The sequence below is a fragment of the Ogataea angusta genome (assembly GCF_019207475.1).
Source record: "Ogataea angusta isolate 61-244 chromosome Unknown 61-244_NODE_2_length_1002155_cov_89.706849, whole genome shotgun sequence".
Taxonomy (NCBI): Eukaryota; Fungi; Ascomycota; class Pichiomycetes; order Pichiales; family Pichiaceae; genus Ogataea; species Ogataea angusta.
The window spans coordinates 632307-656285 of record NW_025065216.1 but is presented as its reverse complement, the minus strand read 5'-3'; the positions used below and the strand labels follow the sequence as shown (position 1 = coordinate 656285).

The following is a 23979-nucleotide window of genomic DNA, read 5'->3' as shown; positions in this document are numbered from 1 at the left end:
TGCCGTCGTGTTCAGAAATCGTCTATTTGCAGCTTCCGCTCGACGTCAGGATACGCTGCAAAAACCCGGGCAAACTCGTCGGGGTGCGTCGCCTTGTAGACCTCGGGGTCCTTGGCGAGCATGATGAAAAACGTGACAGTGCCGCTGTGCACAACGCTGGTGGCAACGCTGGCGACAAAGAAGCCGAACGCGCTCGCAAACAGCACCGTCAAAACAACCTCCGTGTTGACGTCCACCATGCCGTCTGTGTTTTGGGCCCAGGCGGGCTGCGTGGTGAAGAGAAAGAGCACAGACACAAGGGCGCACGCGTACGCCACAAACAGCGAGTACAGGCCCAGCGCCGTGCTGATCAGACAGTCGTTGATGAGCGCACTGAGGCCTTTTTGCTCGACGAGCGCAAATGCCCCGCGCGCAGCGTGCAGAAAGTCAAGTCCATAGAGCGACACCAGCGAGTACGCGTACTCGTTGAGCCATCTCACCATGGCCTCCATAATAGAAGCGAAGATCTCGATGACGTAGAAACCAATGTAGCCGGCCAGTCCTCCCTCCTGGGCGGCCCAGTGCTTTGCCAAGCCGGCCACGTTGCTGAGCGTCCGGATGACAGAGACTATGAGCGAGCCGAAGCAGATGGAGCCGAACGAGTACGTCACGCTGCGCTTGAACGCTGCAAAGCCGGCGTTTTTCGGACATCTGTCTGCGTGCGAAAGGTAGTACCACGAGCCGTACACGCCGGCAACCGTTGAGTGCAGCACGTTCTTGAGCACCTCCGCGATGTAGGTGCCGGTGAACAGCACGAATATGCCCATTGCCACGAACATGGGTTTGTTCTTGAGCTGTCCGGTCTCGTCCAGTCCCCATTTCACCATGGTTCCGTAAATAGCGAAAACGGCAGCCAGACTGAACACGGCCGATACAAGCGTGCCCGCGGCCGATATCTTCCACGTAACGGGGTTCTTCTGGGCCACACCAATAACTTGTTTCAGCAGCAGCGAGCTGAGCGGGATGCGACGGCGCACGTCAAGGTACCACACGATATGGACGAGCGTCAGGAAGCTGAACGCGACGCCAGTCCATAGGTTGTCGTTGGAGAGCGCGCCAGCGGCCAGGGCAGACGCGGCAGCCACGTTAAGCAGACAGCCCGCGTTGATAAACACCGTCGGCCATTTCCGCAGCACCACAATGCCGCCGTACGTGCAAACCACGCCGGTGGCAAGCACCAGACCGATCAGTCTGGTCTGGTCTGTGTTGACGTGTGCGACCTCTACGACGACGTCCTGCGTGGTGAACACGACTAGTCCCAGAAACAGCACCAGCACCACCCTGAATACCACTGCAAACGGCCAGTCGGTCCATTTGGGCTGCTCCAGAGGGAAACTCTCCTCGAAGTCGTCTGAAGGCAGCGGTTTCTTTATATCCAGTCCGTACTTCTCGCCGCCGGCGCCCAGCTCGATGTCGTCGCGGGAATAGCCGGGCGGAGCGGCCTCGTCATAAGCGGGTAAAACGTCTTGGTAATGGGACATGCTAATAAAGGCAAATAAATTAAATTGATTAGATTAAATTAGATAAAATAATTTATTTTTTCCGGGGTGTAGAGATTAATCACCCGTGTGACCTGTCGCATCGGTCTTTGGAGATAGCTTTCTTCTTGCACAGCTGTAAACCAGCCATCCGCTGCCAGAGGCTAGCACGTCGTATATAAGCCCAGCAGGGTGCTGATGCGGACCCATGTCTCACCTCATCGTCCTACTACTGCTAGCTCCAGCATTAGGGCTGTCGCCCGAGTCGATTGCAAGCACGCTAGAGCAGCTTAAGGAGGCCCATCAGCTCGAAACGGCGTCGCTGGCATTTCCGTCGTGCGTGCTTGAAGTGCTCTCGACGATCATGCCGCAGTGTCACGAGGGCCAGTCGGCGCTGACAGAGCACGAAAAGCAGGACACGGCGATCCGGCTCACAATGTGCATTTTCGACCGCCAGGACAGCTCCAACGGCTCGCTGACGCTGCCGGCAGAGTGCTGGAGCCACGATAACCGCGAATGTGTGGCAAAGCTCGCGTCAAACCCCGTTTGGTGGACCACTTTCTTTGGCTACCTGAATTTGGTAGAGCAACTGTGCCACTACTACAGCGAGCCCTACGAAACGCACAGACTGCTCGAAACGTACCGGGACGTTTGGAAGAAGGTCGACGAGCTTGCTGCTGTGCTCGGCCGGATCGACGACCTCGGCACAGGCGTGCTGGACCAGCTCAGACAAAATCTGGTAGCAACGTTCGACTCGCTGCAACAGGACCTCCAGACGCGATTTGAGGAGATGAAAAAAAACGCAGAAATTCACCTGGAGACAGCGTTCGCATCGGTAGACCTCAAGGTGGACTCGCTGCTCGCAAACGTGTACAGAGTGAGCGATAATATGGAGAGCATGCACGTCGAGGCGGTGAAAACGGCGGAGAATATTTTCACAGAGCTCAATAAACGGCACGACCAGAGCCTGCAGGAGCTCGCGCAGCAGATGGAGGCGCTGAACCGCGAGCTGCGAGAGAACACTGAGCAGGAAAACGAACGCCTGATACGCAGTCTATCCGCGGAGCACGAGATGATGGCCGAACGGCAGAAAAAGATGGACAGCGAGACGGCAACGCGGTTCCGGGAGTGGGAGACGCGGCTCGAGACGATGAACCGGTACTTGAGCAGCTCGCTAGCGCGGTTCGAACAGCTGCAGGACGTGATGGACAGGTTTAATGTGCTAGGGCAGATGAGCCGCGTGGTGTACGGGTGCGGGTTATTAGGGTTGTTGGTGGTTGGTTATTTTGTCAAATTCGAAAGGCTGCTGGTTATCCTGTCGTTTGTGGGCGGTGCGTACGTGGGTGCTGGCACTTTGGACTGGCTGGGGTGGTGAGATGGCTTGACGGGTGGGAACAACTGCCACACCATCGCAGAGACATTGTGTTTATTGTGATTTTGCACTGCATGAAAACAGTCTTGTTTGGGGCCGCACTAAGCTAGGCTGCGCGCATGAGCTCGGGTGGAAGTGTCGAAAAAAATACAGAAGCATGTCGAACACACCCCTATTTGGTTTGGCACACGCTCGCATGACAATAGACGGTTCAGGAAAGTTTGAAATTTCCAGTTTACTAATTGGGTGACGACACATGGAGATTGGGCAGTACGCATTGTATCAACACCCACACTACATCAAGTTGTGCTAGCTTGTCTGCCTGCCGATCACTCTCGCTATTTTAGCTAATCGTGAGTAAGCTGGCCGAGAAACACAAAAACAATGGCGTGAAATCCAGTCATCCCACTATCCCCCCAGTAAAGTAGCGTCAATCTCCCATGACACTGCAAGGCATCAAATTGCCCCTTACCCCTAACCCCTTAAGGCAGCACACGGAATGTATCCGGACCGCGGGAATAATAATCGTTCGCCAACACTAGCCTGAAAAATTTCTTCGTTTTCGGCATTTCATAGAGCCGCCAACCGAAAAAGAACAGATCTAGATCCTGCTAAAAAAAAGATGGTTGCGGTTTTCGAGAAGGCTCAAAAAGGCGAGTTACCCTTTTTGTGGGCCGGAGCAGGTGCGGTCGCATTTTGGCGATGATGTTGATCTGCTCAAGATCGCCCCCAAGGCTGTTTAATATGCATTGTTGAGTGCAGCGGGGGGTATCAAGAGGACATGGAGCTTGTCTCAGAACGAGCTATTGATCGCGGTTTGTGTAGGCCATTGACTGCCAACAAGCCATCTCGAGCGGGCCTTATTGTTTGTGCCAACAATGGTTTCAGGTCTGCGTACGAGAGAGCACCACACTAAACCCTTATGCAACTAAAATTTCACAATACGGCCGGTTAAACGTAACAAGCAGATCTAAAAAAAGACTGCTAAAATTAACAATAATACCTGTCCCATAACATGTAACATATTCTCGATTTATCGAGTTTGCAATTGGCGCAATTTCCCTTTGCATCCTTCTCTATCGCCAAACATGTAACTTAAACTATAGACGTGCTGTATGACACAAAACACCAAGCATGATGTCATCCGAAAATACCAACATAGCCAAATTATCGATCCGGACCCCCACAGCTTGGCCCGCGGAGCCTTGGCCCCATTCTGTACTGAAACCCATGGCCACTAAATCCAACCAGGCAACTCGAGCCCTCCGCAGACCGAACCCGAAACCGCACGGACATGCATGCACCCGGTTTAGCTACTAAAAGTAGCATAATTTCTCTCCACAATAGCAGCCTTAATTCCCTTTGCAATCGTATCTGCACGCAGCTGCAACCATCAATTTTACCACCATGCCAAGTTTTTTGTTTGACCTGTCAGCCCTCTGCCCACCCAAATATAAGCATGTCACTTTCCTCAACGCTCATCTCACAACACAGACATTTTTATCTCCCATGACGTCTTCCTTCGAAAGACCTGGAAAACTCTTGTTGCCTCCTGTGCAACAGAGAGAGGAGATTCCTTCCTTGAGGAATCTCAATCTGCCCACTCCAGTGGTCTCCAACTACCACCTGGCCCCTATGCCTTTCTCCGAACACAACGACATCTCGCCGTATAGACGCTTATCCTTCCAGAACACTCTCCACTACTACTCGCCCCCAATGAACAAATACCCATCTTTCCCTCCTCCGCTGAAAATGCAATCTCCGCAAACGCTGTCGCCTCTTCCCCATCTCGCCCAGACCCCTTCCCCGGGCGCTGTGAGAGGACCAGCACACCTGCCTTCACCGTACGGGCCCCAGCCAATTTCTGCCAACCGCAGCCTGTCGTACCCTACACCTCTGTCCCAACCCCAAAAAGACACAGGATCGCCCCCCTCGGAGGCCAACAAACGCAAAAGACGGAAAGCACACGAGGTGGTACGACTCTACAAATGCAACCACGAATCTTGCCAAAAGGCCTACGGAACACTCAACCACTTGAACTCGCACATTGTGCTCCAAAAACACGGCCAGAAACGGTCTCCCTCGGAGTTCAAAGAACTCAGAGAGGAGCTGAAACGCAAGCGGAAGCTCGAGAAGGCCAGCTCCCGACTCAACGAACGCGAAAAACAGCAAAAAGTTATCTATTCGCAGATACAGAACGACCAAGACCACGAGCGGGCTCGGGATGGTCAATCGTACAAGACCGCTGCCCCCAAAGACCACTACTCCGTGCTCAACATGCTCCCGCCCCTCCAACGCCCCAAATACTCCTCCCTGCACGAACAGCCAAGACTGTACTAATCCCACCATAAATGTTCGGTTTTCGTCACCAAGCGCGCAGCAAGCCTGTCTGAACATTCGACTTTGCCATCCAGAACTTTCATATGGACCCCTTTCACTTCTAGCTCGATCTCGTGTTGTGCGAGAGTCTGGATCGACACGTTTGTGACGTTCTGGACCGGCCCTGTGGCCGCTTGTCCTTGCTTGAGAATGTCCAAGTTGTCCTTCACCATGTCGTTCAACCAGAGCTCCTCGGTCTGCTGCGACTCGGCCTCCCTGTGCTCGCGGCGGACGAGGTTGCGGATCAGGTTGTTCACCAGACACCAGCTGCGCAGCCCGCTGATCAGCGGCCGCAGTTTTTCCAGCCGCGCGAGCTTCACTTTATACACTTTCACAAATTTGCAACCAGTAAGGAAAAACACTTGATGCTTTGATCCCTTCCCGTCCGAGAACCTGTGGCTGTATTCTTCGTTCACCTCTTTGTAGAAGCTGTCCAGCACGTCCGCCGTGCTGTTGAAAACACTGTTGTCCGGCCCGAGCAGCTCGTACTCTTCCAAATCTAGCTCTAATAGCAGGTCCTCTGGAATCCACACGGGCGGACACAGCTCCAGCACCAGAAACTCCAGGTTTACGTCCGGCTTCCACTCGCCGTCGTACCACTCGACCACTCGCTTCGTGCTGCCCGACTCCGCATTTTCCAGCCGCGGGCTCTCGGCTATTTTAAAATGGAGCAAGTAGTCCGGGTGAGGCAGGCCGGGCAGAAACCGGTCGTCGTGCCAGTACTTCACAAAAAGCCCGATTTTGGCGTCGTGGTTCACCAAAACCTGGCCGAAGCCCTGCACGCCGCACGCCACGTCCTCCGCTGCCTCGCTCGCCGTCAACGCGTCCAGCGGGCCCGGGCGGTGCTGCTTTTTTTCGGCCTCGGCCGCCTTGATTAAATTATACGTGAGCAGGTTGAACGTGTTGAAAAGGTCGAACGGCGCAGGCACAGAGAGCCGGTCGAGCTGGCCCAGAAGCCGCAGGTTCTTGTTGAAGTTGTCGAGCGTGGCGGCCTGCAGGTTTTCGTGCAGAACGCGCTCCACCTTGACGAAGTCGCCGAAGCCTTCGACAAAGTCGTAGCTGCGCGCGTCGATCGACTCGATGCTGATGGCGCTCGACAACGCCACGTTCCTGACGCGGCCGTCCTGAAAGTCGATGTCGATCAGCAGGATCTTGCCGCTCAGCGACAGCCGCTCGATCTGCGTGCCGTCCCGGCCCTCTGGTGACGCTGACCGGCTGTCAGAGAACGCAAACACCAGGTCGTTCTGCTCGTTCATCGCCAGCACGTCCGAAAACGTCTCGAACCCGTAGATGTTGGCCAGCCGCTTGATCCCGTCCACGGTCACGCGGCCGGGCCGCTTCAGCAGGATCTCCGAGATCCGCGACAGCGGCGCAATGAGCTCGGTGTCGATGCTGGGCATGGAAAAATACAATATTATTTATTAATTCTATTGCACAGCCAGAAATAAATCTACAACTCGTCGTGGCCAACCGGCTCTGTCTCCTGTGTCTGGTCCCCGGCCGTCTCCGTCTTCTTCTCCAATTTCTTCTCTGCCTTTTTCAGCTGCTCCCTCAACCCCTTGATGCGCTTCTCGTGCGCCTGTTTCAGTGCACGGTACGTGCTCTGCACCTCCTTCAGCTCCTCCAGCACCGTTTCTCTCAGATCGAACAGCGTCTCCCTGTCCCTGGTGTCGATCTCGCCCTCGTGCGTCTCGAAATGGTCCACAACGCCTACGAAATCGCTGATCCGCCTCATTCTCTGCTCCAGCTCCTGCTCGTCCACCTCCGGCACCTTGACCTTGATCCGCCTGTTGGCCTCCTCAAAGTCCAGTCCCAGCTCCGTGTAGTTGGCTCTCAGCGACAGCGCGTCCTGCGACATCACCACCATGAAGTCCTGCAGCTTGTACATTGTCTCCAGCGCTTTTTCTTTGAGCCGCGTGAACTCTGCCAGACTCAGCAGCCTGTCGCCGTGGTTCACCAGTGTCTCCAACTTGATCCGCATCACACGCACGTCGTCGTACTTCTCCTGGATATCCTTCACCGTGGCTTTCGCAGGAACGTCCTCGAGCCACTCCAGCAGCTCAGACACCATTTCCCGTGCCGCGCGCACCATCGATGGAGGCCCGTTGGCTACCACGTTCTCGTCCTCCGTGTAGCCGCGCAGATCGTAGAGCGACGCCTCAAGACTGTTGACCAGCGCGTCGCGCTCCTGTCTCTGTTTGTCCTGGCTCGTGAGCGACCTCAACTTGGACGCAGACTGGTACTTCGCCAGCGAGCCCAACGGCTTGTAGCCCGGATGCGACGGTTTGGCCGTGAGAGAGCTGCGCACAGAACCGTCGCCAGCACAAACGGCCTCCAGACCGCGCAGCGCAAACAGTTTTCGCGAGTCCAGCGTGCAGTTGGCAAAATATTCCACGCCGTCAGGACAGACTGTGCTGTTGAGCTCGCTCTTGAACTTGTACTGCGAGAACAGCTGGCCGGCCTCGAAGAAATCAACCTGGACTTCGCCAAACGTGTCTTTCAGCCCCGGAAGAGCAACACTGGCCTCCCGCGACACAGAGCTCTCGTTGAAAACCACCGCCAGCTGGCCTCCTGCCGCCAGCTCGAAGTTCCTGGTAGCATGCTGCACAAGCTCGATCGGACGCGTGCGGAACTTGCCAGACACGGAAATGCCGCCCAGCAGCGTTCCAAACACCGCCGCCTCGTCCGCGTTCACGTTCTTGCTCAGCAGCTCGTCGCCCCCCAGATACTTCACCAGGTGTTTTTGGACAAATGGCACTCTCGTGGATCCGCCAGCCAGAATCACAGACTCGACCTTGCGGTCGCCCACAGCAGCAGCCAGCGGCGCCACAATGCGGTCCATGTACTCCGTCATGTACTCCTCGAACTCGTCTCTCGAAACGACCACCTTGAGGTCGACGTCGTTGATCAGCGACTCCACAGACACCTTGGTCTCGCTGTTGGCGCTGAGCACGAGCTTGGCCTTTTCTGCGCTCTGCCACAGTCTGTTCATGGCCCTGGCGTCGCTCCAGAGCGTCTCCGGCTTGATTCTGCTCTGCGCCAAAAACTTGTCCTCGATAATGGCCTGCAGCGACTCGGTGAACAGATTGCCACCAAACGTCTCGTCGTAGCCGTATCCCTCGTTTTCAACCCGCAGCGTCTCGTTCTGCTTGCTGAACGACACGAGCGTGGCCTTCGTGGACCCGGCCCCCACGTCGTAGATCACGTGGTACTGTTTCTGCTCAAAGTCTCTGGTGGAGGCGTAGTTCAGAGCAACAGCAAGCCCGTCGTCAATCAGCGCCACCACGTTCAGCCCCGCAATCTCAGCAGCGTCCACAAGCGCACTTCTCTGCGCCTGGTCCAAAAATCCAGGCACACTCAGCACCACGTCGGAGATCGAGTTGGAAGAACCTCCGCCGAGTGTCTGATCCCAGTGCAGCTCCGCCCGTTTTTTGATCTCCTCCAGAACCATGCCTAGAACCTCCTCGAGCAGGTACACTTCGCCGTCGACGTCGAACGCGACGGTGCGCCGCTGACTCGACGCCGCAACAACCTTGACCCCCCGGTATTTTTTCTCGAAACGTGTCACTTGTGGCTCGTCGATCTGTCTGCCGATCAGGCTTTTCAGCTCGAAAAAACAGCTCTGCGGCGACCGTGTGCATGCGCTCAGAGCGTGGGAGTTGAATTTGCGCTCAATCTCGCCGTCCTTGGCCGAAATCGCCACCCCTGACTGGTGTTTCCTCTTGGCCTCATCGGTGAGGATCAGGTCGAACGCCACGCCCGGAGCGACCAACGCCGCTTTGGAATAGTCTTGTCCAAAGTCAATGGCCAGCAACGACGCCCATCCTTGGACAAAAACGAAAAACAGTGCTACCAGACTCAACACCTTCATACACTTGTCAAGAGGAAATATAATAAAATAAAAAAAAAGATTTAATTTTCAGAAAATTATGGAAAACCTTCCCAGAGGGCCCCGTCGAGATTATCGCAGACCCAGAAACGACAGAGACCCGAGAGACTCGTACAGAGAATACCGTGGCTCTTATCGAGAACAGCGAGGTTACTACGGAGACACCGGGTATGATAGAGGATACGCACGAAATAGGGAATATAGACCTGCTAACGGAAGGCCCTCGTTCCAGAACAACTGTCCGCCGCTAGAAAAAATCGCAAGAGTGTCTCTGTGGGACAAACCAGCGCCGGGGTTTGAGGGAGTGAGCGCTGCGCGCGCCAAAGCATGCGGCCTATTCCCTGAGCCGGGCGAGCCCTCCAGAACTACAGACCAGACAGAAATACAGAGACTTCTATCGCACGCTGCCACCAATTACCGCTCCCAGGCGTTCCAGGACTCCAAACTCACCCCTCTGGACTCGCGTGTGGCCAAGACGCTGATTCTGCGAGCCGACTTCAACGTTGTGCGTCTGGAACGCGTGAAAAAGTATCTGGAAAATTACCTGCTTGCAAACATCGTCCCGAACGTGAACTACGAGGACGTGAAGATAGAGATGCATCCGACCCAGGACCCCAGCACAGTGATTGTCCAGACTCTGCGCTCAACGGTGGCCACGGCGCTTTTTGCGCTGACCGGCCTCGATGTGCCTGAGCTGAACACCACGCTGAGCTTCGAACGGCCAAAAGAGTACGTGGTGTTCAATCCAAACGACACGTCCGTCCCGCAGGAGCCTCTCGAGGACGTGGTCGAGTCGTCCCAGCTGTATCTGGCCAGAAACGTTCCATACGGCACGCCGCGAGAAAAGTTGCTCGAGCTTCTGCAACCCCTGGGGAAAATACGCTCTTTGGCACAGGTGCTTGACAAGTTGTCGTACGAGTCCAAGGGAGTTGCATTTTTCGAGATGGTGAGTGAAGACCCTGACGTTTTGACTAAACTCAACAAACTAGCCATAGACGAGCAAGAGCTGCAGGTTTTCCCGGCCTGTGAGAACGCAGAGCGCAAATACGAGCAGGCCGTCATTCTGTCGGCAGAAACACTGTTTGGCGTGCTTCAGTCCGACAAAATCAGCCCGCATGCTTCGTCGGAAATAGTACAGTTCCTCAACTGTGTTGCAGTGGAGGATCTTGTTGATTCGGCGAAATACAACGATATAAAGGTGGCCTTTGAGGCCGAGTGTTCTTGTCATGGACATATCGAAAAAGTGCTGATTCCCAGACCAGAGGGCGATTTCCGGCCGGGCATGCCTACGAAACCGGAGGTGGGCAGGATTTTTGTGAAGTTTTCGACGGCAGAAGAGGCCCAGAAGTGCGCCGAGGCACTTGCTGGACGGAAGTTCAACGGACGCACAATTCTGGCGGCGTTCTACGAGGAAGAAGACTTCAACAGGGCGCTGTTCTAGTTGCTCTCCCAGTCGGCGATTTCGTCCTCCACGTTCTCCCTTGCGTGTCTCACGATTATGTCATACAGCTGGTCTGGGGTCTGTTTCACGAACGTGAGCGATAGCTTGATAATTTTGCGTGCGTCCAGTCGCGGTAGCTCTCTCAGCAGCAGCATTGGATTGGCCGACTTGAGCAGCTCGTCTCTGATCAGAATAGTCTGGGCCACCACGAAAAATATATTCAGATGCACCCCGTAGCTGAACAGAAAATCCCAAAGCTCGAGCACTTGGTCCAGCGGCGGCGTGCACGCGCTCAGGGTGAGCACAGACGGAAGTGCGTAGATCTTGGCCGTGAGCATTTTGGACTTCAGAAAATTGTACAACTTAGGATCGATCAACTGTAATATGATGTCCACGAGCTTAACACCGTTGAGAACGCCCAGCAGGTTGGGCGTGGTATATGTAGGAATGTAACGGCTCACCAGCTGCGAGTACAGAGCAAAGGCCTCGACCTCGCTTCTGCAAACGTACGCGAACGGTGCCGCCAGTATGTTCATTCCCTGGACGTAAGGCGACGCGGGCGCTCCGGTCGAGTTGTGCAGCTCGAGACTTTCGATTTCGAGAGCGTGCGAGTTGAGTATGCGCATCAACACGCTGGTGGACACTTTGCGGCTAAACTCCTCGTCTTTCTGGAAAGTGCGGAATGCGTCGTTTTGGATTTTTGCAAACACGTTCGCCGGTCCGCGGTCGACCAGGTTGGCGTAGTAGTCGACGTCCAGAGGCTCGACTCGCAGAAGTATGGACCAAACATACGTTCTGTACGGACAGAGTCCTTTATCCCTTGGAAGGCCCTCGCATAGGATGGTATACCGCAGCTGGTTAAGACTGGAAAGCACGACCGTCTGGTTCGATTCGAGAAACCGTTCGATGGCGTCTTTGCGTCTTCCCTTCTTCTCCTTCATGAATTTAAAAATTATATCTAGTTTCGTATATGTAAATAATACACAGCCTCGAGATCTAATTTTCCTGTTTTCTACGCAGCTTCCGACTCCGTCAGAATTTTGTAGAACGAGAACGGAGTGTATGCATAGCCCTCGCCTTCAAAGAACTTCGACATGGCCTCGACCCAGTGCAGTCGCAGCGAATGGAGCATGGCAGACGTGCCCTCCATAACCACCAAGATACAGACCGTCAGCACAAACCACATGCCAAAGAGCAGGAACACCATCACGCAGCCCGCAAAGCCCCTTTCCTTGTAGGAGACGAACGAGTTGGAGATGGTCATGTCCCACAACACGGCCGAAAGCTGGTTGTGCGCGAGCGACAGCGCCCAGAGACGGAGATACGAGGCCGTGTGCGAGACGCAGTTCAGACAGAACTCGATCGTGTGAATCACTTGGTGGATCATCACGTCTCCAAACTCAAACTGTTCCTCCGGCTCGTCGGAGTCGTCGACCAGGAAAAAGTCTTCGCCCAGCGAGTTGTCATGCGACTCCGTCGGGCTGGCCTCCTCGTTGGCTGCCAGTTGCACAGCCTGGTTGTACTCGTGCAGGTCCGTGTATCCCAGCTCCACGGACTGTGCGTTCATTCTTTTCAGCGTAAGCGGCTTGTATAGGAGAAGCCAGGGAACACACACCAGTGCAATCAGGACAAGAACAACCTGCACAAAACCCTGTCCTGGATACAGCTGGTCCTCGATGGTCCCTGGCGACAGAAACATGTTAATCAGCATGTTGAGCAGGCTTGGCGGAGCCTTGCCGATCTTGATCCAGTCAACACACCACTTGTAGACGATTGTGAGCGAAAGATAGCCAAAGATGCTCTGCATGAACAACAGGCCCGGCACAAAGTTCCCAATCACGTCCACCCTAGAATTGAAAAATTTATAGTTCACAAGCGAAAAGTAGAACGAGTACGACATGTGCGCGAATCCCATCAGAATCGAGAGCTTCATTTTGTACGAGTTGGTGAACAGCAGATTGTTTTCCGTTCCATGCCATGCCGGGTCCAACCCTATCGGATATACCCCCCTCTGTGTGCCCGTGATGGTGTCACCTTCTTTCCAGGTGTCTGGCCATTTCCAGCCGGACTTGAAGAACGTCATCGATTTCGAGAACACATCGTTGTAGAGGAACCCCGTGTAAATAGAGAAGGCCCCCATCAGAACCAAAATGTAGCGCCCCGTGTATGCCATGTCAAAGATCTCGTCTCTGTTCTTCATTGCGCCTATTTTTCTCTCGTTCAGAACCAGCACCAGCGCTGCCAAAAACAGAATAATACCGTGTCCGACGTCTCCAAACATGATCGCAAACATGAACGGGAAAGTCACCACCGCTGCAAGCCCAGGGTTCACCTCCTGGTACGTGGCAATTCCGTACGCGTCGATAATGCTTTGGAACGCTTCTGTGAACTTGTTCGTACGGTGGAACGTCGGCGGCGTCTTATTAGTGTTTATCACGTTGACCACAGAGTTGATATCTGTGCCGGACGTCTCGGTGACCTCGCGCAGACACGATTTGATGAGTCCTAGGTCGTTTGCGGGGATCCATCCTTCGGCTATCAGACACCTTCTCGTCTGGTCGTAGTTGAACAGATTGAGAACCGAGTAGATGCTTTTTTCCTTGGCTATCTCGATCTTCCATCTTTCGATATCTGCTGCCACCTCCTTCAGCTCCAACAGTAGCCGGTCCTGAGTGTGCTCGGTGACCTCGTTCAGGTCTCTTATTTTCGTGTTGATCTCGTCCATCTGCGCATTGAAGACCTCGTAGTCGCTGTCAACAGGATACAATGTTCCGTCCAGCGACTCCACGATCTTCTTGCACCGGGAAATTAGCGTCTCTCCATGCGTGAAAATGAGAAAAATGTACTTGTCTTTATGTTGGTTTGTCTTGGGATCCAGAATCGGCTCCTCTATAGGGACGTGGTTAATGTACAGGTTACCGCGCAAAACACGCCACAGAATGCGCTGGAGCGTCAGGAACTTGCCGCTCTCGATTGTTCCGCTGATGAAATTCATGGTGGACCCCATAATGTTCAGCTCGGCAGACTGGCCGTGGTGGCCGTTCTCTAGAAGCCGGTCGTCCATCAGCAGCTGGTCCGTCTCGTCCTCCGGCTCGTGCAGATGGCTCAATGGCGAGTTGTCGTCGGCCAGCTCCAAACTGAGTCTATTGTCGAAGAATCTTCTTGTACCCTGCAAAACAAGGCGGTGCTCCAGCAACGACGCCGAGCTGTTGACCAGGTGTTCGTAGTTCTCGTCCATGTGGCGGATGTTCTGCTCGTACTGCTCCACCACCTGCACGAGGTCGTCGATCTGCGATTTGGACGGCCCCCGGGACGGATCGGCCGTATACTTTCCCGACGGCACCACGAGGTGATCCCACGAAACAACGGGAACATGGACCTGCTGTTTCTTGATCACGCTGTCCAGGTACCTCAATTGGCGCTGTGTGTTGTCCAGACGGCGAATCTCCTTCACAAAGGACCTCTGGAAGGCGTTCACGTGTTGGTTCATATCGCGGAACTGCACGTTGCCCAGCTGGCCCAGCACAGAAACACAGTCTCGTGAGATCTCCGACGCTATGTAGAACTGGACCAGCAGCATGTCTGCCGACCGGAAGATCGCCTCTTTGGACTCTGTACTCATGGCTTAGAGATTTAATATTTTAACAGCACAGAAGATTCAATTTATGTGCGCCGCACACGACACCCAATTTGATCAAACAGTATTTATGTCTGTCTCCGCAGCCTCGTACGACTCCATGTTTCTGGGCTCTTCGGACTCCACCCTGGACCAGGACCTCTACACCACGTTTCTCGTTGCGGACTGGCACACCTGTGAGCATTTCAAGGAGTCTCTGGTAGGGTACGAGGGAGTGATCAAGGACATAGGCAGCATCCGGATGGTGGGCTACGAAGCCTACATTGTGGAGCAATGGATCTCCCAGCGGTCCAACAAAAACACCGTCGTCACATACACGGGCGACTCCAAAGACTCGATAATATGCCGCAAGGTCCAGATAATCAATGACCCGATCAAATGGCCACGGGCGTTCCGTCAGTATATCAACGAGTTGCTCGAGTCGAAGTACTCTTCTCCCACAGAAACCGACCAGGGCATCATCTACATCACGAACTTGTCGCAGCTGGAGTCGTCGGTGACCCTCATTCCGCTCCCGCAGGGAGATATCCACGAGCTCTATACCACATTCGTGGTAAACTACAACCTCAAGAAACTCGGCTGCGGCACAAGAAGCGCGCTGGCAATTTGCATGCCCACGAAAACTGTCGAGGACAAGTTCCGCAACCTGTTCCAGATCCCGCCCGAGGTGTCGCTGATGTATGCTGTTCGAGAAATTATTGCTGTGGTTCAGACGTTTCTCTATTATTACGATTTATTGGATGCGCGGTTTTGCGACGGCCTGCTGTGTGAAAAGACAGAGGACGCCATATCGCGCTGGTGGGCGATGATCTTGCAGATTCCTGGGTGCGAGGAAGCACTACGCCCAAACGCGTGCTGTTCGTTGTCTGCGTCAATCCTCACGATCCTCGGCTTCACGCTCATTCTCAAATCCATTCTCGAGACGGCAGGAAACAACATCAGCGTTCCGAAAGACCCTCTGGACCACGAGAAAATCCGCATAGCCATCACACAGTTCCAGAGAGCACAGAAAATCAAAAACCACCCCGGAAGGAGCGACGCTTACTCGGGTAAGTTCGATCTTGAGACCATCACCAAACTGTTGCAGTTCTGCAACTCCGCCAAATCCAGCCAGACGTTTGCCAAAGACCTTCACAAGGTCAGAAAAATGGTCAAGGATACTGTTGTGGACTTCACCTCCGGAAAGACGCTGCAAACGTTGAAGCTCTCTCCGACCAACAAAAGTTCAAACAAAGAGCAGGAAGTTCCAGCTTCCAAGCGACTCTACAATTGCCAGGACCCGGAGCAGATCATCCAGCTGGCACACGGTAAGCGGCTCAATTATTTGTGGAAATGCAAGGGACACGAGCCTGATCTCGACAGATACTGTTTAGCGTCGCTAGCAAAACACCATCGAGCCGCACATCTGCCGCACACGCCTCCCTCCATGCTTGGGGACTCGGGAACCGACTCCGAGATGAACACTATTTCGTCCAGCGCCAAGGCCCTGGAGCCATCGTTGATGTCGTTGTCGGCCGACAGAGTCAGAACTTACGACGAGCCGTTGCGCAAACAGAAGTCAAAGCGACTAATCATTGGCGGAAGTTTCCAGGACAGCGATAATCCAACCGACATGAGACCACGAATGAACGCGTACTATGAAGGCTCTTTCGAGCAGAAGCAGGACAACACGCAGATCAACCAGTTCAACGCGAGGCTGAATAGGAGACACTCCATTCCCTCCATCGAAAAAGACCTCAACGTGCATACAATCAACCTTCACTCATCCAACGAACATGTCAATAATAGCATTTTGCATTCACAAGCGACGCTTCAATCACGGGCGCTCAGATCGAGGCGCGCTAACTCTTTTTCTCTAATTCAAGAACAACTGACGAACGACTTCGACGAGATCCCAACTGCGGAAGTTTTTTCAATGGAGACGATGGCTTTGGATTATCTGAAACTGCTGCGCGCATATAAACTTGGCATTGTTAAAAGATCAAACTCATTCAAGCAGTCGGTCCAGGAGTCCAGATTGCAGTTGCTCGATAGACTTGGGCTCTCAAGATATACTGCTGAATACGAGACCTCGAAAAACGAATACTCGAAGCTGGCAAAGAGATCTCACGATGTCAACGACAAACTCGTCAAGAACTATAAGATCAATGCCCGGCTGAAGTATGAGTTGCGTTTGCTGCTCCAGAAAACCAAAGAGGTGGAAACCAATTTGAAGAACCTCAACGATTTCAAGATGGCGTCGCTTGAGACCAAGATCAATGACCTGAAGACGAAACAAGAGTCTTCACAGATCCCGAAAGTCGAAAAGCCCCAAAAAGTCAGTTTCAAGGTTGCCTTAAACAAACCCCATTTGCTGGTTTCCATCATTCTCAACTATCTGAGCATCTGGTGGTTCCACTTGTTTCGAAACGTGGATAATACCCGTATTGAGGAACAGTGGAAACTCATTGACAGGAATGAGCGTGTTGCTCGTTTTCTTAAGAATTTTCATCAGGGCGATGAGAGTATCTCCCAGAAAAACAAATAGCTACCCAAGCTCCTTATTTAGCGTTTCTGCCTCTGTTCTCAGCAAATCAATTGTTTTCTGGTAATCGTTTCTAGCCTTGTCAATCTGCTCGTTCAAAAACGTTATATTGGAGTCGTAGTCCGACAGCCTTTGGTCCACAAGGTTCTTGTACACTTTGGAGTACTCGGCGTCGAACACGGCTTTGTTCTGCACGTTATCCTTGAGCAACGTCACTAGCTGACGGTGTTTTTCGAGAAAGGCTTCGTATTTTGACGAGAAATACTCTTCTTTTTGCAGTCGAGAAAGTAACGCACGCTTTTGTTTCTCCAGATTGTATATTTCGCTGTCCTCTTGAGACAGACGAACAGGTATGCCTTGAGACTCTTTGGCGATCAATTCCTGATAATCGAGGTCGTTCTTTTGGCAAAAGTCCTTTACCTGCGACAGCAGTTTCTCATTCTCCGAATACTCATCGTTGAGACCGAGAAATAGACGGTTCAGCAAATGCTTCACTTGTGCCAGATCTGAAGACATGGCAAATAAAACATTTACACAATATTTTTTTTCGCATTAAATCAAATATGTAACTAGCGAGAACAAATTTCTACAATCTGCTCATTCTACCTTCATTTCTTGGCCTTCTTCTCCTTCTTCTCTTTCTTCTCCTCGTCGTCGTCTCTCTTACGCTTCTTCTCCTTCTTCTCCTTCTTCTCCTTCTTTTCCTTCTGATCCTTCTTATCCTTCTTCTCTTTCTTTTCCTTCTTTTCCTTCTTCTCCTTCTTCTTCTCCTTCTCCTTCACCTCTTCTTCGTCCTCGTCGTCAGAATCGGCAACATCCATCGTGTCGGCGTCGGCGTTATACTCCTTCACTGGAGCCAGATCCACCTTCTTCTGCTCCTTAACGATATTGGTTGTTCTCAAATCCCTTCCTTCCAAAGCACTCAATCTGGACTCCACCTTAGTCCGCACAGACAGTCCATAGTCTCCGGAGTCATCTCTATCTTCAGACAGGGCGTCGTACCTCAAAGCAACAGCAGCTTTGGCAGCAAGCACTCTGGCAATCTTACCCTTATTTCTTCCCGAAGCCTGTCCAATGAGAGATGCATGGTACAAAAGACCATATTTTGGCGTATCGTGCTTGGTCTTGAGAGCTCTGAAAAGAGCCTTTTCGGATCCCAGAATCTGGATGGTCGAGGCTGGGGCCTTGGCAAGAGACATGAGCGATCCAGCATGGGCAATCAGCCTGGCTCCAACTAGTTCACCAACCAAAGAGGTCAAATTAGGCGCAATAGCCTTCATTCTAGAAGACAGGTAGTTCGACAGTTGTTCTCTGTATGCAGCAAACTCAACAATCTGCTCTGCCAATGCCTTGATATTGTTCAGATCGTCGTCGGTGATCTCGGTTCCCATAGAAACCTCGGCAGCAGCCTTAACCTGGGCTTCGACCTCCTCAGGCAAGATCTCGCTGAAGTCGGTGCTGGAAGCGTTCGATCTCACGCCCATAGTGAGAATAACTCTGGCAAAAGCCACGGAATCAACAACGATTTTGGCCAGCTCGGGGAAATGCCATCCATACCATTCCTTGCATCTCATGGCATAGGTGTTTAGCTCTTTGTCCAAGTCGTCAAGCAAAGCAATGGCCTGCACAATCATCACGTCCACCTTGTCGGCACTGAATTTGAGCTTGTGTCTGCCGATGGAGTGAGCCAAACCAAGGGACATGGTAGACAGGTCCTTGTCCGTCATACCAGGAAGAAGTTCGGGAAGATGCTCTCTCACGGCTCTGTAGATATCTAAGGTTGCGGCATCGCTCACAACAGACCAGTTGAGTCCGAGTTTGTTGATGGCATTGGCCAGCTTTGTGTCCGAAACGAGAAGAGTGGATTTTTTCTCCTGCTTGGCCTCATCGAGAAGTTTCTGCAACTGTGGAGACACCTTGCCGTCTATCACTGCAGAGGCCTCCTCGAGAGCATTAGCAGCAGAGTTGAACTTGGAGAATGCAGCGATCTTGAACTGTTTGAGGACCTTGTCGGTGCTGTTGAGCTCCTGAATCAGGCTCTGAGACTTGTAGATCTTCTTGTCCGACGCCTTCAGCAGGGCGTAACCAGCCGCTGTCTCTGTCAGAACGTATGCCATGCTATAAACAGATTGAAAAGTTTTATTAAAAATTTTTGAAATTTTTTTCAGACCTTATTCCGGGTAAAAGATATAGAGATCTATTTTCTATGCTGCTTTTCGTACTCGAGCAAGTTGGTCAAGAACGTTTCTTCAAACGAGTCTCCATTCTGTGGTCGTTGGCCTCCAACGCGCCGCGACTTCTTGTTGATTGTTTTTATCAGGTCCGACGCCACGTTCGAGTCTTTTTGTCCAAGCAGTCTGAATTCCTGGTAGCACCACAAGCTCACCGCCTTTAATGCTTCTTTTTCCACCGCGTAGTCCTGGTTTGCTTTGACAGCGCGCTTGTAGTCGGACACCGCAAGTTGGAAGATGTCTCGGAGAATGAACGGACGTGTTGCGTCGCTCAATCGAAGAGTAACTTTGGTATGTCTGCTGAGATACGGGTTGGGCTGATACTTATAGTAATCTAGACCATCGAAAACCCGGTCCTCTGATACACAGCGGATGTATATGGCCATCCCAGCGCGATAGCCATATTTGCGGTGAATATATTTGAAGTAATTCAGCGTCCAGTAATCCCAAAAGTTAGCGTCTTTTTCGCTCACTCCGGCTTTTGCACAGTCATATATGTATTCCAGTTTGTCGAAGTCCATTCTCTTTGTGTCCATCATATGAGTGACATACGAGTTGTACGCATACTTTGCAGTCTTTGCGCTCGCCGCAAGAATCATGGACCAGGCGGCCGTGGCATTGCTTCTATCGTTCAAAGCAGCTCTGACAAGCTCGTTGAATTCAATGGCGTTGAAGCGAATAAGGTTGTCTTTGGCAAACTTTAAGATTTCTTGGGCTCTATCGTATTTGCCCTCTTTCAGAGAAAGTGCAAGCAGGGCACTTAGCTGGTTCGGCGAGAATCTGGTAGGCAGACCAAGTGTATCGTCAGTATACTGGTTCATTAAAACATTTCCTAGGTTGAAATTTCCTGTTCTTGCGCTGTGATATATTAAGGAAGCCATCAATTCGGGAGACACTTTAATGGCCTCGATAGGCAGATTCAGTACCAGTTTTTCGACCATGTGTCTGTACCGTTTGTTTTTTGAGAAACAACTCACAATTTTCGACATGACATGGTAATAATAGTAACCATTTTGCGGGTTGTTGTTCATAGAATCTATTGCAGAGTTGTAAAAGACGTTGTGAAATGGCTCTATTACCAGCCATGTATTGTAAACGGCGGCAGCATCCTTCCGAGAAACCCTATCCTCAATGAATTTGTAGCAAAAACTCAAAAACTCGTCGACCGAATTTTGGTAGCCAATTTCTGTCATTGTCTTAGTGTCTGTATTAGAAGAATAGCGAGAAAAAAGCTCTCCGTTACCAGCCAGTTTTGAGCCCAGCTCGCGTATCACGAGCCCGCAAAGTTCGGTATCGGTGCTCTTGGATGATGCCTTCTCCAGGATAGCGGTGACTTGAGACGATGTAAATGGATACAGTGGAATCTGTTTGATTTCTCTGCTGTTGTGTTTGGTAGCTGCCATGTCGTAGAGCGAAACAATTCGAAATACCTGCTTCAAGTCCTGTACGTCTGTCTGTGGATGTTTAACGCACGTCAGATCAATATATAGTGAGATATTATGGTAATTGAGCAGTTCCAAAAAAGGGCCCATGCCGGTTTGCAGAGAGTGCCACAGAGTCTCCCGGATTATCTGGCCAGCTAGAAGGTGCAAATTGAGACAGATAGCCATTCGGTAAATTGCAACCATCACGTTAATCGGTTTATCAGTGTCGAGTCGACGCAGTAGCTTTCTACTTCGAGGATCCAACGTTCGCGGTATCATGCGTTTGATGTGCTTGAAAATCATATCGTTCTCGGGAGCTAGAAGATCATATGACCTTGCTATGTACAAGTTGGCAGCGTTTATAAGAACAAGGTTGCGAGTCATGGTGGATAGTAGATGCTGGGCTCGCGATTTATTGTCATTGCGCATAAGATACCCCAGCAAATCGTACTTGTTGGGAAGCTTATCAATATTCCGGTGTATACTTGTTCGAGTCGCGGGTGTTTGGTCAGAATGCAAGGAATCCAGTTGTTCGAGGAGGGCCTCGTACGCTTTTTTCTGTTCCAAAGAGTACACTGCCGTCCACAAGCCGCGCTTTAAATCGACCCCAGACATTACCGATACCTGCGGCCTCGTATGAGGCTTATATCGTCTGGCGATAAAAGCCCATTGCCGCATTTGGAGGAATGCTGTTGGTCTTTCAGGTTTAATTTATATTTTTCATAAATATTTTGGATCTGCCATTCTACAAGAGGCCACAGGATTTTTTTTTTTTCAGCACACTCACAGCCTTGATTTGTATCAATAGTTTTTCCTCGCTTCTAGTTCCATGTTTCGTCCTATCCATTCAATTCCTCTACTCTCTTTGGGTTCCTTAAGCTACTTTTTCTGGGCTGGTGGCGATAAGAGCTCCACTGCTGCCCCTTCTGCTCCTGGAGCTCCGGCTTTTCCAGGAAGCGTTCCGCCGGGATCAGGACGTGTTCCTGCCCCTTCCAAGCCAGGAAACCTGCCAGCTGCAGACGCTGCAGTGAATCCAGCTGGCTTTTTTGCGTACGGGTTCCCTGGACCTGTCCATGACCTCGAAACTAGAACAGAATTCGTCTCGGTGTACGACCGTCAGAAAAGGAATCCGTACTATGTCGTGGAACATATAACACCAGAGTCATTGAAGCGCGATGCTGCAGGGGGAGGCGACCGTAAGAACTCCGTGTTCAAAGAAGATGAGCAAATTCCGATGAAATTCCGAGGTTTTCTGCGGGACTACTTCAGATCAGGGTACGACAGAGGACACCAGGCTCCTGCTGCGGACGCCAAATTCTCCCAGGTTGCCATGGACGAAACTTTCTACCTTACCAACATGTCTCCCCAGGTAGGAGCTGGTTTCAATAGGGATTACTGGGCGCATTTTGAGGATTTTGTGAGAAGACTAACTACTGGCTACGGTTCTGTTAGAGTCGTTACTGGCCCGCTGTACCTCCCCAAAAAAGACCCTGTTGATGGAAAATACAAGGTCACGTACGAGGTCATTGGCAATCCACCAAACATTGCTGTTCCCACGCACTTTTTCAAGCTGATCGTGGCAGAGAAGTCATTCAAAAGAAACCCCAGCTCTGACGATATTGCAGTCGCGGCATTTGTGATGCCCAATGCTGTCATCCCTAACGAGGTCCCTCTCACTTCTTTCGAAGTGCCTGTTGATGCACTGGAGCGCTCTTCGGGCTTGGAGTTTTTGAAAATGGTGCCTGATAACAAGAAAAGACAACTTTGCAAGGAATTCAGCTGTAACATTATCGTGAGAGAGTTCAATGATACCGTCAAAGCTCTACCATCGGCATAAGTCAATAGATTTATTGAATAATTATCAAATAGTCCCTAGTAATTTCTGTTCATATAATTGTGTTAGCCGACTGACGTTGCGTCCACGAGCGACGCGGAACCTGCCAGTGGCATCTCTAGTCTTTTGCTGGCTTTGCTGAAACAACAAATCCTTTTCCGTGTACTTCACCAATTTTGAGGTCAGCTGTTCAGAAGGCCTCAGAAGCTCATTCCGTAGCTTATCCGAAACTTTCTGTTTTCCGGACTCGAAAACGAAATCTTCAAATTGTCCATCCACCTCTATTTCTGGCTTCCGATCCTTGGCCTTGCGGGCCACCGGGGGCGTTGGTGGCTCGGTTACGCGAACTTTATATGCTATTTTTCGCTCCATCGGACTATCCGTAACCCCGTTCTTCTCGAAGTCCAAAATGTCATCCATGCTGATGAGATTCTCGAAGTCTCTCAACTGATTTCCTTTCACAAGCACTTTGTCGTAGTTGCGGAAGAGCGAGCACAGGAATTTGAACAGGGTATCAAAGCCAATGTCGAGCTCTTGGTTGGCCCGCTCGTTATACAGTATTTTCGTGAAAGACAGAATCAGCCGTAGGTTTTGTCTTTCTTTCATCTGCGTGATGTTTTTTGCGTGTGGCTCAGTCTCTTCATGGGATAGCTTGATCACAAGACGCCGCATAAGCACTACCAGCTTCACCAAGATATAGCTATTGTCATAATTGAGACGCTGGACGTTCAGTACTGGGGCTGAATTGTCAAGGGACTTCAAAGCCGGTCTTTTGGAGACGGGATACTTGAAAGACAACAACTCTCCAAAAGCCGTGTTCAAGTCTTCCAGCCGTGAAAAATCGTAGTTGTATTTGGTAAGCACATCCAGAGGAATAAGTGGCTGGTCAGATTCGCTCAGCTGAGCAATAAACCTCTCAAGAATGAGATAATGCTCCAGGAACGAGAAGTCAGACAAACACAGCCGCTGGTCACGGCTGAGAGCGTCGCTGAATATCTCAACAGCAACAAGAGTCTCCTGCTTCAACTGTCCACCTTTGATCAAGGTCAACCATTCTTCAGGAGTTAGGTGTTTGTCCAGATGCTTGGTTGTCATGTATGAGAGAAGATTGTTGTAAATTTTGGAGAACTGTTTGAATGCCAGTCCATGCGACAGGTTCAATGGCACCCCATATATTTTGGGGAACTGCCTGTTTAGAATGATGCGGTCGTTGCTGTACACAATTTTGTCCACAAGGTAGCAGGTGAGGGAGATGGGAATCTTGGTGATATCGACATGTTGGGCCAAAATGGAAAGGTTTTCGCAATACGCAATCTGCCTCGTAAAATTCCAGAACCTTTTAAAGAAGTCTACGACAGACTTCACGATCCAGTTACTTCCGTGTACCAAATACACCTTATAGAGATATCTTTTATTTTGTGACGGAATGAGATTGAACAGCTTGACCAGGTTCAATGGCATTTTAAACGTAGTCGCATGGTCATTATCGTAGTCACAAAACCCTCCAGCTAGAAGAACCAAGCAATAATCCTCGGCTGGCATTTGGGAAACGATTCGTTCCGCCAATTGCGCTATTTGGCGTTCATTGGAAAGCGAGGGAAAAAGTGTGGTGTCAAGAACATAGAGTGGGAGTTCTGATGACGGATCGTACGTGTCTGATTTGAAAAACACGCGCGAGTTCATGAAAACTGATGTATCCACAAAAACCGGAAAAAGTTCACGCTTTTTTAT

At 51.5% G+C, this 23979-nt stretch overlaps 13 protein-coding genes across 13 annotated transcripts; 4 read left to right on the top strand and 9 right to left on the bottom strand.

Annotated features, from left to right (window-relative positions):
- Positions 1-11: 11 nt before the first annotated feature.
- On the bottom strand, positions 12-1520 carry KL928_001207 (uncharacterized protein; the record flags this gene model as incomplete). Its single annotated transcript, XM_043201547.1, has 1 exon — positions 12-1520. One exon carries the CDS (start codon positions 1518-1520, stop codon positions 12-14), a length of 1509 nt encoding a protein of 502 aa, XP_043061666.1.
- A 205-nt stretch (positions 1521-1725) lies between these two features.
- On the top strand, positions 1726-2892 carry KL928_001206 (uncharacterized protein; the record flags this gene model as incomplete). Its single annotated transcript, XM_043201546.1, has 1 exon — positions 1726-2892. The coding sequence occupies one exon, from the start codon at positions 1726-1728 to the stop codon at positions 2890-2892; it is 1167 nt and encodes a 388-aa protein (XP_043061665.1).
- A 2333-nt stretch (positions 2893-5225) lies between these two features.
- On the bottom strand, positions 5226-6668 carry KL928_001205 (uncharacterized protein; the record flags this gene model as incomplete). The annotated part of the gene is made up of 1 exon (XM_043201545.1): positions 5226-6668. One exon carries the CDS (start codon positions 6666-6668, stop codon positions 5226-5228), a length of 1443 nt encoding a protein of 480 aa, XP_043061664.1.
- Positions 6669-6718: 50 nt separating this feature from the next.
- KL928_001204 (uncharacterized protein) lies at positions 6719-9139 on the bottom strand (the record flags this gene model as incomplete). The annotated part of the gene is made up of 1 exon (XM_043201544.1): positions 6719-9139. The coding sequence occupies one exon, from the start codon at positions 9137-9139 to the stop codon at positions 6719-6721; it is 2421 nt and encodes an 806-aa protein (XP_043061663.1).
- A 58-nt stretch (positions 9140-9197) lies between these two features.
- On the top strand, positions 9198-10598 carry KL928_001203 (uncharacterized protein; the record flags this gene model as incomplete). Its single annotated transcript, XM_043201543.1, has 1 exon — positions 9198-10598. One exon carries the CDS (start codon positions 9198-9200, stop codon positions 10596-10598), a length of 1401 nt encoding a protein of 466 aa, XP_043061662.1.
- A 60-nt stretch (positions 10599-10658) lies between these two features.
- Positions 10659-11539, bottom strand: KL928_001202 (uncharacterized protein; the record flags this gene model as incomplete). The annotated part of the gene is made up of 2 exons (XM_043201542.1): positions 10659-10863; positions 10944-11539. The coding sequence occupies 2 exons, from the start codon at positions 11537-11539 to the stop codon at positions 10659-10661; spliced, it is 801 nt and encodes a 266-aa protein (XP_043061661.1).
- A 71-nt stretch (positions 11540-11610) lies between these two features.
- KL928_001201 (uncharacterized protein) lies at positions 11611-14220 on the bottom strand (the record flags this gene model as incomplete). Its single annotated transcript, XM_043201541.1, has 1 exon — positions 11611-14220. The coding sequence occupies one exon, from the start codon at positions 14218-14220 to the stop codon at positions 11611-11613; it is 2610 nt and encodes an 869-aa protein (XP_043061660.1).
- An 85-nt stretch (positions 14221-14305) lies between these two features.
- On the top strand, positions 14306-16762 carry KL928_001200 (uncharacterized protein; the record flags this gene model as incomplete). The annotated part of the gene is made up of 1 exon (XM_043201540.1): positions 14306-16762. The coding sequence occupies one exon, from the start codon at positions 14306-14308 to the stop codon at positions 16760-16762; it is 2457 nt and encodes an 818-aa protein (XP_043061659.1).
- Positions 16763-16800: 38 nt separating this feature from the next.
- KL928_001199 (uncharacterized protein) lies at positions 16801-17275 on the bottom strand (the record flags this gene model as incomplete). The annotated part of the gene is made up of 2 exons (XM_043201537.1): positions 16801-16819; positions 16887-17275. The coding sequence occupies 2 exons, from the start codon at positions 17273-17275 to the stop codon at positions 16801-16803; spliced, it is 408 nt and encodes a 135-aa protein (XP_043061658.1).
- Positions 17276-17367: 92 nt separating this feature from the next.
- On the bottom strand, positions 17368-18876 carry KL928_001198 (uncharacterized protein; the record flags this gene model as incomplete). The annotated part of the gene is made up of 1 exon (XM_043201536.1): positions 17368-18876. The coding sequence occupies one exon, from the start codon at positions 18874-18876 to the stop codon at positions 17368-17370; it is 1509 nt and encodes a 502-aa protein (XP_043061657.1).
- An 80-nt stretch (positions 18877-18956) lies between these two features.
- KL928_001197 (uncharacterized protein) lies at positions 18957-21092 on the bottom strand (the record flags this gene model as incomplete). The annotated part of the gene is made up of 1 exon (XM_043201535.1): positions 18957-21092. The coding sequence occupies one exon, from the start codon at positions 21090-21092 to the stop codon at positions 18957-18959; it is 2136 nt and encodes a 711-aa protein (XP_043061656.1).
- A 151-nt stretch (positions 21093-21243) lies between these two features.
- KL928_001196 (uncharacterized protein) lies at positions 21244-22251 on the top strand (the record flags this gene model as incomplete). The annotated part of the gene is made up of 1 exon (XM_043201534.1): positions 21244-22251. One exon carries the CDS (start codon positions 21244-21246, stop codon positions 22249-22251), a length of 1008 nt encoding a protein of 335 aa, XP_043061655.1.
- A 24-nt stretch (positions 22252-22275) lies between these two features.
- Positions 22276-23931, bottom strand: KL928_001195 (uncharacterized protein; the record flags this gene model as incomplete). Its single annotated transcript, XM_043201533.1, has 1 exon — positions 22276-23931. One exon carries the CDS (start codon positions 23929-23931, stop codon positions 22276-22278), a length of 1656 nt encoding a protein of 551 aa, XP_043061654.1.
- Between the last annotated feature and the right edge of the window lie 48 nt (positions 23932-23979).